The sequence below is a fragment of the Trichechus manatus genome, unplaced genomic scaffold, assembly GCF_000243295.1.
Source record: "Trichechus manatus latirostris isolate Lorelei unplaced genomic scaffold, TriManLat1.0 scaffold00292, whole genome shotgun sequence".
NCBI classification, from domain to species: Eukaryota; Metazoa; Chordata; class Mammalia; order Sirenia; family Trichechidae; genus Trichechus; species Trichechus manatus.
Genome location: NW_004444228.1, coordinates 1,083,842 through 1,097,673, shown reverse-complemented (window position 1 = coordinate 1,097,673; position 13,832 = coordinate 1,083,842). Strand labels below are relative to the sequence as shown.

Sequence of the window (13,832 nt, the reverse complement as noted above, 5' to 3'; positions counted from 1 at the left end):
AGTTCATTAGATGGCAATGGGAACTGATCCACAAAGACAACTAAAAAAAATTATATATAACTTTTGATATAAAACTATGTAGGTTTAAATTAATCAGGAATGTGAATAAAATACTTATATATTTATTGCATATTTCTCCTAAAAGACCCTACCATAAAGTGGACCTCACTGGGATAATAAATTCTGGGCTCACCAACAGGGAGGCTTGATCCTATCGTTATGATCGTTTTGTAACTAAGACTTCAACATTTTAAGAGCATATTTTTTTTTCTCTGTTAGATATATGGAGAAAATGTATCTCCCCTGCCTCCTGCTCCTCATTATCTGTGACGTTCCCCTAACATTTTGCCACCCAGTAATAGCAGGAAGTGCCTGCAGAATGCTTTTCCTATGCCTGTCAACAGTGGGCTGATCAACATCACCAATTAGTGTTTATTGATTCCTACTCAATGATAGAGTTTATACCCTCCAGGAATAGACACTAGCTCATTTATGTCTTCTTTTATAGTCTGGCATTGAAGGAGAGACAAGAGTATCTTACCCACCTGCCAACTTGTATGGTCTAAGCATTCTGAAGACTAGTACCACATTTACTCACTTAATTTTCCCTTTCCTCTTGAATCCCCCACATTAAAGAGAAAGGCTATATATGCCAACTAATTAAGATAATAGTATACTGTACTTTCCAAGGCATTTATGAGATATAGACTGAGGCTGGGTTCTGAGAGAAAATACAAAGTAGCATATATGGTTTAAAGATTTTTTTTTGCAAATTTGTAATTTGGTGCTCAAATATTTTTGATTCAGTGGAAGAAGGGCTACACCTATTGCTTGCTAATCCAGTGACTCCCAGCAAATGTAAAGTTGCCTTGACATCTTTCATACCTTAATAAATTACTCTCACTATCACTCAGGAAAGAAGGGACAGAAAGAGAAGGGATAACTTTTCCCTCTTTGCCCCCACTCCTCCCAGTTAATAATATCTACTCCTTCAATTTACTGCCTTGTCTGGGCTAAGGAAACAAGCAGCACAGGTATACAGGGTATCCTACTTTACTTAAAAAGTAGATGGTGGTGAGACAGTCTCCTAGAAACAACGCAGTCTTGGCTGAATTATGTGGTGGTATCATCTTCCCTGATTTTAATGACTAAAATAATAGTCTGCATGGTTAAAACTTGGTAATTATTCAGCTATACTTGTATTTGGCCAAGTCAATTAAGATACTCTAGGCCTAATGCAGTCTTTTGGGCTTAAACAGTTTGCTTTGCCTGTTTCCAAGTAATTTCTGAAACAGTAACAAAATTTCCACTGCAGCCTACACACAGCCTCCATTAGCTACAATGACACCAGGTCTAGTGTCTGGTGAGGACTAGAATTCTGGCTTATGGGGCTGTCTTTTCCTAATCAAACTAGCAACTGGGATTAGTCAAGAGCAGTGTCCCTCAGCCACAAAATTGCAACACAATGACTTCATTCCTCCCACTTCACATAGGAGGCCCTGGAAGGGGGAGAGACAGAATAAAACCCCAAAGGTGGTTGAAAACAATTTAAAGGCAGGTCTGAGGGTGAGTTTTGTTACTAAGCTACAAAGAAAGTTAAAACAAAGAGAGAAATGTGGGGGCGGGGCATGGGGGGAAGCTCCCTGACTTCTAAATAAGCAAACAAATTAACAATCTCTGCCTGCCAGAGGCTTAAAAATGTGAAGCATGATAACGTTTCCTCCTTTTATAAAGGACCACACAGGGTATTCAAAGGAAAAATACACCTTACAATAAAAGCCAGAGAGGATTAATTTGAACAAAAGGAGTGGAATTTTCCTTCAGCAGCCCTTTATAGCTTGCTTGGCATGCTACATTATTTCTGCATAATATATGTTTTGGGGAGTTTTAGTATAATTTTTAAGTATCTAATGCAGGATATTGCATAGAAATGCCATACCTGTCAAATTTCTGGATGATCTAAGCTGGGAAAGAGCTAAAATGTTCAATAGAGAATCGGGATTATGTATATTTACACACAAACACATATACACCCTCACACACACACATACACAATCAATAAATGACCTGAACATTTTGATCAAAGATTCTATAGAAGAATCCTGATCAAAAGGGGGAAAATGTAGAACATAATTTCAAATTCTCATGGAATCCAGAATATCTGGAGCCATGGAGGCTGGATGAATCCCTGAAACTATTGCCCTGAGATAATCTTTAAACCTTAAACCAAAATATCCCCTGAAGTTTTCTTAAAATCAAACAATACTTCAGCTTAACTAGTAAAGAATGTCTGCCTTGCGCATTGTACCCTTTTAAGATCTATCTATATGGGATCAAATTGACAAAAGCAACTTCCTAAAAGGAAATTTAGGGGGCAGTGAGTTTATGTTAACGAGGGAGAAGGGACAACTCAGAAAAGGAGGGTGAGAATGGTAGCACAACTCAAAGAATGTAATCAGTGTCACTGAATTGTACATGCAGAAATTGTTGAATTGGTATTTGTTCTGCTGTGTATATTCTCAAAAATAACAAAAATCAATCATAAAAAATGACCAATTATAAACTGAGAATATATGTATAACAATATGAGCAACAAAGAGCTAATATCCTTAATATATAGAATTCTTATACACTATTAAAAAATAAAACACCAGTAGAAGAACTAGGAACGTATTAAACACAAAACCCAAATGATATTAGAGGTTAATATATGTAGGAACACGTTTCCTAGCATCTAAAGAAATGCAAATTTCAACAACAAAGCATCATTTTCTGTGACTCCAGAGGGTAAAACTAGACCCAATGAGTGGAAATTCTAAGGAAGGAGATTTGGGCTCACTGAAGTTTGAACTTCTAAAAGAGCTATGAGAAAACAGAAAGGTTTGCTTATTAGATCCAGCTCTATCACTGGAGCCGATAAAAATTAGCTCACCCCATTAAGACGTCAACAAGGGGTTTCATGCTGAAGTTAAGAGTAAGATTAGGCTAGTGGTTTCCAAAACAGCCTGGCGGCAAATCAGAAAGACACATTTCTGGCCACACCCCAAATTTACTGAATCAGAGTCTCAGGAAAGAATCTAGACAATTATATTTTAAAAAATGATTCCCATTTCTGGTTTTGGGAAATTTCTGGACTAGGTAACCCATCAGCCGCTTTCAATGATCAGATTCTAGATTCTCTGATATAATACTTAGGGATCCGTTTCTGTGTTTTATTTGTCTCATCATTAACTCCTGGTCAATTAATTCACTGTCTAAATTTGTTACTAGAGTTCTTTGTTACAGTCGGTCTGCCTGAAATTTTCTACCACTATGCATTCATTCTGGAGCCCTGGTGGTGCAGTGGTTAAGAGCTTGCTAACCAAAAAGTTGGCAGTTCGAATCCACCAGCCGCTCCTTGGAAACCCTATGGGGCAGTTCTACTCTGTCCTATAGGGCTGCTATGAATTGGAATCAACCCAATGGCAATGTGTTTGGTTGATTTGATGCACTCATTCTAATAAAAAAGAGAAATAGATTCTGGTAAGGAATCTACTCTGAATAATTTGCAAGTATATAAGAAATGACGATACTTGCATTATCCAGAAATTTATCGCCAACTGTGATATTTGCAAAAAATAGCTTACTAGTAAAGGGAATTTATAGATATTAAAACCTATGTTTTACTAAAATTGTCCTATAAGAATGGAAATTTATTTAACTAAATTTGTATAACACCTCAGTAGCAAAATTTGCAAAATTTTATGATTAAATGAATTCCTATCTTGATTACAGAAGGGGGAGGGGTAGAAAGAGAAAATGAGTGAACAAATTGATTCTAACCTTGGTTTTTAAAGTTGTCACAGAGCAAGAGGAATTTTTTTTTAAAATAATTTCCTTTTGTATTTATATACTCATCTTTTACCCAGGTTTTGTAAACCTTACCTGGCATATCAGATTATTGCAAGGGTCACTTAATGCAAGTTATGTATAAACCCAGGGTACCTTGCTTGCACATTATGAATGCAAAATTACATGATATACAATTATTCAAAGAAGATGTAAAATGAGTATTTTATAATAAAATAGCTTTGGTATTTTATGAAAATATAGCAATCCGATTAAATATTTCCATTAAACATGCAGTGGTCAATATGTATTTTTAACAAATTCCATTGACAATCATCCCTTGGCTTTTCCTTATGCATCAGGAATAAGAGGGACAAGAACCTCCTACTTCAATCTTATTATGACTTGTCTGTTTTAACACAGGCAGAGCCCTCTCCCTCCAGCAGTGCTCACTCATCAGCGACCTTGGAGATGAACTTCTGAGATGAGGATGTGCTGTTCTCATTTTAATTAAAAGCACACTACCATGCTCCTTTGGTAAAGAAGGGGGAACAATCTCATTGCTGAAAAGGTCATTAAGTTTACAATCTTTTCCAGCGAACAAAGCTCTGACGCTGAACTTCTTAAACGTACATAGAAAAAGATGGTTCATTTTTTATATTTTGGTCCGAAAAATCAAGGTCTTATTTTAAAACACACCTGCACCCCTTATTTATGTTTAATCTAGATATCCCAAGGCTGGAGCCCTGGTGGCATAATGGTTAAGAGCTTGGTTGCCAACCAAAAGGTTGGCAGTTTGAATCCACCAGCTGCTCCTTGGAAACCCTGTGGGGCAGTTCTACTCTGTCCTATAGGGTCGCCATGAGTCAGAATCAACTTGATGGCAATGGGTTTGATTTTTTTTTGGTTTTATCCCAAGGCCGAAAGTCTCTTTATTATATTAGGTCAGAAATCCACAGCTGTTGAGAAGTTTATGTGATCATCACATTTGTTATTGCAATGAATATAGTGGCATGAAATTAAGTGGCAGCCTAATATTAAAGGATGTAAAGGTAGTTCAAAGAAGTCTCTTCCTTCAAAACTCTGCTGAGGGGGAGGGACTGAGAGTAAAGTAAGGAAAGATGGCATTTGAAAATACTTTAAAGGAAAAGTGATATTTGAGTCAACTATTGCGGGATGAAGGGGCCCTGCTAGTGCACTGAAATGTCGGTGGTTCAAACCCAGTAGGTGCTCTGTGGGAGAAAGATATGGCAGTCTGCTTTCATAAAGATTACAGCCTTGGAAACCCTATTGTGCAGTTCTACTCTGTCCTATAGGGTTGCTATGTGTCAAAATCAACTCAACGGCAATGGATGTTTTTATTGAAGGATGACAGCATTCACCAGGTGGTCCAGGGACAGAAAAGGACAGCAATAGAGACAAATACATAGAGACAGAAAGACATATGGAACAGATCAGGAGGTCATTTAGGATATCATAACCTGGGCTGGAGGGGTGTGAGAGGAAATACTGTTGACAAGAATTGCCAGGGTCATATATAATCCTTGGGTGGTGTGCTACAGAGTACATACGGACTTTAGGTAATGGGGAGCATAATGGAACACTAGTTTTATTTTAGAAAGGAATCAATCACTAGAAGCAGAGTGTCGGGCAGATTGAGAATGGAGAATAGTGAACCACAGAGACCAGTTAAGAGGCTACTGCAGGAGTAGAGCAGAGAGATGAAGAGGGCTTGAACCCAGGGAGTGGCAGCAGAGAGAGGAAAAGTCAAAGAGGAACAAGGCGGAGCTCTCTGATCAGAGATTTTTAAAGAAGAGCCCTTTCCCAAAGAAGTGTAAAAATGAGTCAACATCTTCTCCCAAAGGAGGAGTTGGGAGCCACTATGCTATAGCTGAACATCCAGACAAAACTAGATTCTAATCTGGGCTTTGCTCTTCACTAGCTGTGTAACCTTGGGCAATATACTTAACCTCTCTGAGCCTCACACTGATCATATGCAGATAATCAATAATGCTTCCATGCCCTACAAGGCTCTTAGGAGGAACAGAGATAAAAACGCAAAGTTCTAGTTTCGTTACTATCACAAATTAGGGGCTCAATAAAAAGATGTTTAAGAAATAAAATAAGATTCACATATGGTACTTGTTTTATATTTCTAAAAAAAAGATAAAAACATGTTTATATTAGGCCAAAAATTTATTTCTGGGGTCCAGAAAGCACTTATTTAGCTTTTCTATCAATAGAGCTAAAGGGAGTAACTTGGAAGGATTTGTATCAAATGTTCAAATGTCAATTCAATTCACTTAACATGTAATATACACCGTCTGGTAGGGATGTTTGGCTTGTACTGGAAATCCTGAGTATTGCACAACTGACTTCCGTTTATCAGCTCTGTAAATTATTTAAGGATGCCTTGGATGGTTTCTATGGAATCAATGTTACAGAATGTTCTTTGACCTTAATTTCCTATGCAAAAAAAGAGGAAGTGTGATTCTGTGAATTATTCCTCTGAAACAAATACACACCCCTCCCAAGCTTTCTAGCTACCATGCACCTTAATCCCCAATCACTCTATTATCAAAGTTTCCTCTAAATGATCAGCAGCTTCTTTCCACCTTTTTGCCTTGCTAGTGATGTTCACTTTGCTGGGAATAACTCTGATTCTCCTTCAAAACACCAGTCTAAAGCTTATTCCTCTTTTAAGGTCCAGAATGAACATATGTTCTTCATAAAGTATTTTTTGGCTGCAAAATCGGGTGATCTGAACCATTTGCTTGATTCTCTCTTGTGATTCATAATTATATATATATATATGTATATATATACACACACACATTTTTAAAAAATGTCAACCATGCCATAATCTCATGTTTTAGGGGATGGGGAGAAAAAGCAAACTTTCCTAGACTGGAATTTTCTGAAGGGCAGGGACTATATTCTCAGTGCTTGGCACCTGATAGCTGCTGTATAAATGTTGGTTGGTTGGTTGAATGAATGAATAGGTACGATCACTCTTAATTTTACAGGTATTTAAAAAAAATCATGGATATGAAAGGCCATATCTTATGGGGTACAATCTGCACTCTGTCAAGAAGGTGGCATAGTATCACCCTTCATACAGTTTTGTAAAATTAAAATATATCAAGATAGAAAAAAATGTGATATTTTAAGTAGGATATAAATGTGATAGAGATGATAAAATGGCAAAATTTTTTAGAAAAAAATGAAAGCTGTCTTATAACAAAGTGAGGATGGCACAAATTTTACAGACTCAGTGCAAGATATATTCCATTCGATTTGAAACAATATTTATTGAGTTCCTTCTTTTTAAATGATAAGTATTTACCAGAACACTGTCAACTACTATCACTAATTTAAAAAAAAAAAAGCTTACATGGCATATTAAAAAACAGTTAATTTCTTTGAGCCTGTTTCCTCATCTGTAAAACTGTTATTTTAATACTGGTATTAAATAGCTAATAATATTTCACAACTTATGGTTTTTATGAAAATTAAATTTAAAAATGTATGTATAACACCTGGTACATAGAAGATGTACTTTAATAAATGTGTGCTCCCTTCCATTCTCTCAAGCAACACTACTGATGATGGCACTTAGTAATCCTTCTTGTACTCTTTGTGGTGTGTACAGGGCATACCACCAGAGAGCTAATGGTGATGGCAGGGAGGGTGACTTATTCTGGAACATCGATGGACCATTTTCTCCTCTAATATATGCAAACTGATTGTTGAATAAATAATAAAAATAATCGGGTGTGGTTCCTGGTTTTCTTTAGAAGGCTTTAGACACCTGGGACAATACAGAAACCCCACACACTCCCGAACTACAAAGCTGCCTTTCAGAAATTTATGCAGAATTTTCACACAGTGAGTCTTGTCAAGAAGTTGTTTTAAAGACATTTAGTCAAAGGTGTATAGAGTTTCTAATTTAAAATATCAAGCAAAACCTCAGAATCTTTTCCCCTTCAGATAAAAGAAATTCAAACTTGGCTTAAATCTGGCAGGTAGCAGGTAACCATGTCCCTTTAAAGCCACCTCTTGGATAACAATGAGCCCATCAATCATTTGTTCCAGGAAATCTAAGAAAAACAGATGACATAACACATCTGGCTGCAGTGCACTGTGCTATGCCCTTTAACGTTAGGTAAGGGCTACCTGTTATTTGCTTTTTCATCTCCAGGTCTCTGGTTTGCTTCAGCACCTGCAGCAGCCGTGGTATCCCATTTAGTTCTGCTACCTCCAACTTGTTGTCATTGTCTTCAAACACCAAGTTTCTCAAGGCCCCACACACGGCTCGCTGAACATCTTCATTTTGAACTTTGAGGAGCTGCAGAAGTTTGGGTATGCCGTGGAGCTGATTAACCTGGGGAAGAAGCAGATGTACATGTCATATCTTTATTAATTTTGATGTGGCATCAAGACATTCAATATAATACAAACAGATGAAGTTCACTGATATTGATTATAACCCCCAACCAAACAAGTACTCCACATGTGCTAAACCTGAGACTTCCATTGTAAATCGTACCCCTGCTATAAGACAGCGTCTGCCATCAAAGAGCTAACAGTAGATTTGGGAAGTCAAGACTGAAACCTATGAAACAATTAAAGGAGAAAGTAAAGTGCAAAGGGTGGGTACAGGCCTTGAGCACAATAAGAATGAAGAGAACTGGGGAGTCAGGAAAGTCCTATAGAAGAACACCAAATTACATGAGTGTTTTTCCCAGGACAAAACTTAAAAGTCAATATAAAATAAATGAAAATCATCTTCATTAACAGTAGGAATAAAAACTCACTCACCATGACAACTTTAGTAGGGATGCATGCTAACTCTAAATGCAAACTATTTTTATAATTGATTGCTTTGAATATTTAAAAATGTATATAAATTGTACAACACTTTTATTTAATTAAGTAACAATTTTACTTTTTAATGGTGCTATTTTAAAAAATGTATCTTCTAACCAAATACACAAGAAAGAGTAAGCTATTAGAGAAAGGGCCAGAATTAGGAACAGTAAAGAAAAAGAGAGGGTTTAGATTTTGAAACCTATGTCTGCTTAAGAAGAGGCCATATAATACCAATCTGAGCAAGATGATTTTGTTTTAGGCTGAGAATATTATCTAAGGAAATCAAGAGGTAGGCTCAGGGCTGGTGAAGAGAATTGTTACATTGTAGACTACGGGCTTTCCTTACCATGGGTTTCCACTAGCATCTGATTTTTAAATTTTTAAGTTGGCAAGAGCTTTTGGTGATCCCATTTTCACCATCTTGATGCAGACTTTTAGGGAATATGTTGTCATGAATGGGCATGAGCTTCCCTTTCAAATGAATTTCATTACTTATGAAAGATGTGCTAAAAACAAAGCACTCTCAGGAGAGAGCTGCACATTGGCCCAGAAGTACATTTTCACATTTTCTACCTATCAAACTCTAGTCTTCCTTTCGTAAGTAGACAAATGGTATTTAAGATGCAGTCTTCCAATCTTACATTTTCCTTTGTTAAGATTCGAGAGAAGACTGGCAAGCAAGGAATAAAAGTTAGGGCTGTAAAATAATCTTAAAGATAAAATAATAGTATATTAATAACAATAATAATAATAAACAAAAATAACAACTCCTCTTCTTCCCACTTCTACTATTACTACCACCATATATTGAGTGGTTACTAGGTGTTGGGCATAGTATTAAAATATTATCTAATTAAAATTTCAGAAGAACCTTAAAAGGAAAGTACTCTTGATACCTTTATGGTCTCATTGTTAGTAAGTAATGAGAATACTTCTACTTACCTATTGGTGGCGCAGTGGTTTAAGAGTTCAGCTGCTAACGAAAAGGTTGGCAGTTCAAATCTACCAGCTGCTCCTTGGAAACTCTATGGGGCAGTTCTACTCTGTCCCATAGGGTTGCTATGAGTTGGAATCAACTCGACAACAAGGGGTTGTTTTTTCTTTTTGTTATTAGCCCTGGTGGTGCAGTAGTTAAGCATCTGGCTGCTAACCAAAAGGTTGGCAGTTGGAATCCACCAGCCACTCCTTGGAAACCCTATGGGGCAGTTCTACTCTGTCCCATAGGGTCGCCATGAGTCGGAATTGACTCAAGGCAACAGGTTTGGTTTGGTTATAGGCGTTCTTCAGAGAAAACATCTGCAGAACAGGAGACAGATGGGAGAACAGCATAGCAATTTTGGAGGGCTATGTCTAAAGCCATTCTAATGTATTTCTATGACAATGCTAATGAGAAAGATTTCTTAGCTATCAATTAAATCTAGTCAAATGGATCAGCTATTTGATCCCTTCACTTATTCCCGTTACTATACTTCCTTACAAGCAAAAAAGGACAATGTATTTTAAAACGGCCTATAATTCACGTTTCATTAACTCCCTCAATTACTATAAAATGGTTAAGTTTTAAGATGATTAAACTCACACTCTATAGATTTCATAAATGCCAGCAAAATCTTCATAGTAGCAGTATGCACATCAGATGCAAAAAGAAAACCCTGTTTGTCCTGAGGTACTTCGGCAGCTTTAGAAATACTTTATTACTTAACTTATAATTTATAAATTGCCTTCTTCAAAATATGATGTGAAATGGCTTATTTGTCATATTGCATTTCAAGCTGCGATGATAGGATTAGTGAGAACTAGAACCTGGAAGCCTCTCCTGCTCTGACTAGGGAGCCTGGATGGCAGCACTTCTGCTAACCGCCTCCGACTGTATGGTTCACCTCCCCTGTCACCTTTATCCTCCTGACTTTCAGCACTCACTCCAGCCTTGAAATAGGGAGCTGCAGACATACCAATGCTCAGAGAAATGCTGAAATTGTGCTACAGCTCTACTTACTGTATAATTTAACTCCCTGGTGTCTGGTACTTATCCCAAGTTTTAAAATAGATTTTAGTTACTTTTATTCATTTTATTAATCAAATGGATATCAATCATGTTAAATGCAATATATTGATGGCATTCTCTTCACTGTATTTAGGACTGTCAGTGATGAATCGATGAATGGATTTTTGGTCCACTAACACCAAAGTCAAATGCTCTTGCCCCTTTGAATTCAGGGAAGAAGCTGGAACAGGAGAGTTCTGATAAGTTTCCCAGTTCTATTGAATCCTCTGGGGATTTTTTTTTTTCAAACAAAGAAACAGACTAACATGAATGTCTCAGAACTTCAAAAAGCTTTCATTTGAGAAAGTTTCTAAATATATGAAAGGGCAGAACCACAAGTTAGAATCTCAACTTTCTCTTTGAATGTATTGAGTCTGTTCCCTGCCAACCATAAAATAATGATGAGGATTTCTGGTGGCAAATAAGCAGATGCCAGGGAACAGACTGACTCTCTCTTGGGGCAAAGGTTCTTCCGAGCCCCTGCTCCTTTGTCCCCCCTCTTCCTTCTTCCATCTGGAATGCTCAGCTCACTCTGGCTCCCCTGTGACAAAGCCCTCCTCATCCTGCAGGACCCAGCTCAAATGTCACCTCCTCTGTGAAATGTCACTTGCTTACTCTCCTTTCCCTCCCATTAGAATTAATCACTCCTGTAAATTAGTGTAACCTTTCAGGAAGGCAATTGGCAGTATGTGTCAAAAACCTTAAAAAAAAAATTTGCTTCTAGTAACCTATCTTTAGAAGATAATCAGAAATGCAGATACAGACTAACATACAAAAATAGTAACTGCATTATTTATGAGAGTGAACAATAAAAAACCATAAATGACCAACAATGGGGGGAAGATTGGTTAACAATTAATTTTCAAATATCCATATGCTATGGTACGCATGGGAGAACAAAGCAGTGTTTGAACTGACAGATATTTTAGTAGTCACACAGTCCCCTCATCAGTCAAATGGGGATTCTCGTGTAAGTTTAGCAAGCACATGCCAGGCCCACAGGAGTTACTCATACTGTAGCTGCTACTATCACCATTAATATTATGCAGCCACTAAAATTAATTTTATAAAATTAAGGTTATAAGAGAATGCTAATGATATGTTATTGTGAAAGGAATCTAATAAAAATAGTTATGCATTTCCATGTGTAAACACATACATGAAGAGGGGAATGAGATTAAGGGGGTTGGTTAGGAGAAGTGTTGAGGCTGTGAGTCATGAATGGCATCTGCTACTTTGTATATTTTAAAACAACAAGCATGTATTTGTGCAAACTTTTTAAAATTAAAAACAAAAAAAAAAATCCTCACAAACAAAGCTACGTATTCACTTTGATTGTAGCTATGTAAATGCTGCATTTAAAAAATATGGAGGGGAAAACCAAAATGATAACAATGGTGGATCATGGGTACTCTTTTTTATTTATTTCTCAAATTTCTAGCGATGAGCTAGTATCAGTTTTATAATAAGATTTTCTAAGACAGTTATGGCAGTCACTACTTAGGTGATGAGGTTTGAAGCGGGAGAAAATAGCGCCAGCTCAATCAAGAAGAGCTTTGCAGACTGAATTAAGGGATCTGTCCTTTATCCTGCAGGCAACATAGGCAGCTACTGGAAAGGTCTTCCTGGGTGCTGTGAGGAGAATGGACTGGGAGTGGATAAGAACAGAGGCAGGGAGATTAATTAGGAGGCAGCTATATTAATAGAGATGATGGTAAAGGGACTAGGATAGTAGTATTGAGTAGGGAGGGAACACTTTTAAAAGTAGCATTAGTAGGACTTTAAGACTGAGTAAATATGAGAAGTATGGAAAAAACAAGGCTCTCAGACTGTTCCAGTTTTGATGTTAAACTACCTGGGTGGCTGGTAGTATAATTCACTGACAGAGGGAATAATATATTTTGAGTTATTATTTCGGGACAGGCATTGTACCTTTACATGACTGAATTCTCACAACAACCTTTTGAAGTAGGACTATTATCTCCACTTTACAGGTAAAAGCTGAGATGTAAAATATCTTATCCAAGGTCACCCATGTAATAAGAATGCTAGGATTCAAACCCAGGTCTGAGTGACTCCTGAGAGTCCACGCTCAAACCACCGAGTGTCCCAGGAGGAAGTACAGGTTTAGAGGGAAGGTTGGAAAGTAGAGAAGGAAAGTGAAAGAAGATAATGTGTTCATTTTTGGTTATGTTGACATTCAGTTCAGTGGAAGTGTCCACAAAATAGACAGACATGTGGTTTGGAACCCAGGAAAGCCACAGGGTATAGACTGTGAGTCATCAGCAACTAGATCACAAAGGTAGCTGTAGGAGTGAATTAGGCAGGTCAGAGATTGTATTGAATAAGAAAAGAAGTCGCTGGGAAGCATATAAGGAATGTGAACACCTAAAGGACAGGTAGAGGATAAACTGCTCACAGAGGAAACTTAGAGAAGCCAGAGGGATGCAAAGACAATCAGGAGACTGTGGGCCAACAAAAAGAAGTGTTTCAAAGGGAGAGAGGCATCCACAGTGTCAAATGCTGAGAGTCCTTATCAAGTAAAATAAAGGCTGGAATGGTGCCATGGTTTTAAAGGTTTTATAATCTATATGCAGATCTTTATGTCCAAACTATAACTGCCTTTCATACAGAAACTAAAAAACTATAGCACCATGCTTAATATTCAGATTTTGTTAATGTCCTGGGTTATAATGTCATAATTCTTAGGTTTTTCTATCAAGCATACATGTTTTTAGGCTTGAATGAAGTTTTCATGTTTCATTATTCTCAAAGCCAGTCTTTATTCTAACTTTATTTCTGAATAAGAGCTAAGAAGGCAAACACAGCTTAACCCTACGCAAAATGATATTTGTAATCAAATTAGTAATTTAAGAGACAGTGGAAATCAAACTCAAATTGGGCAACATAAAAAAACAAGTTTGAGTAATTCCAAATTACAAAAGAAAAGTCCACCTAACAATGCCCAGTTTTTAAAAATTTGGAATAAGAAAAAATCTGAAACATTTACATGACTAGGGACCAGTTTTTAGCCCAATTCTCTTCTCCTATATATATATATATATACATATATATATATATATATATA

At 37.0% G+C, this 13,832-nt stretch overlaps 1 protein-coding gene across 2 annotated transcripts in view; it reads right to left on the bottom strand.

Annotated features, from left to right (window-relative positions):
- The window catches only part of PKP2 (plakophilin 2), an 81,700-nt gene that overhangs the window by 31,828 nt on the left and 36,040 nt on the right, over positions 1-13,832 (bottom strand). For both annotated transcript variants that reach the window (XM_004390249.2, XM_012559668.2), the window contains exon 5: positions 8,005-8,212. In XM_004390249.2, coding sequence (XP_004390306.1) covers positions 8,005-8,212 — 208 coding nt within the window. The remainder of the gene's footprint in view (positions 1-8,004; positions 8,213-13,832) is intronic.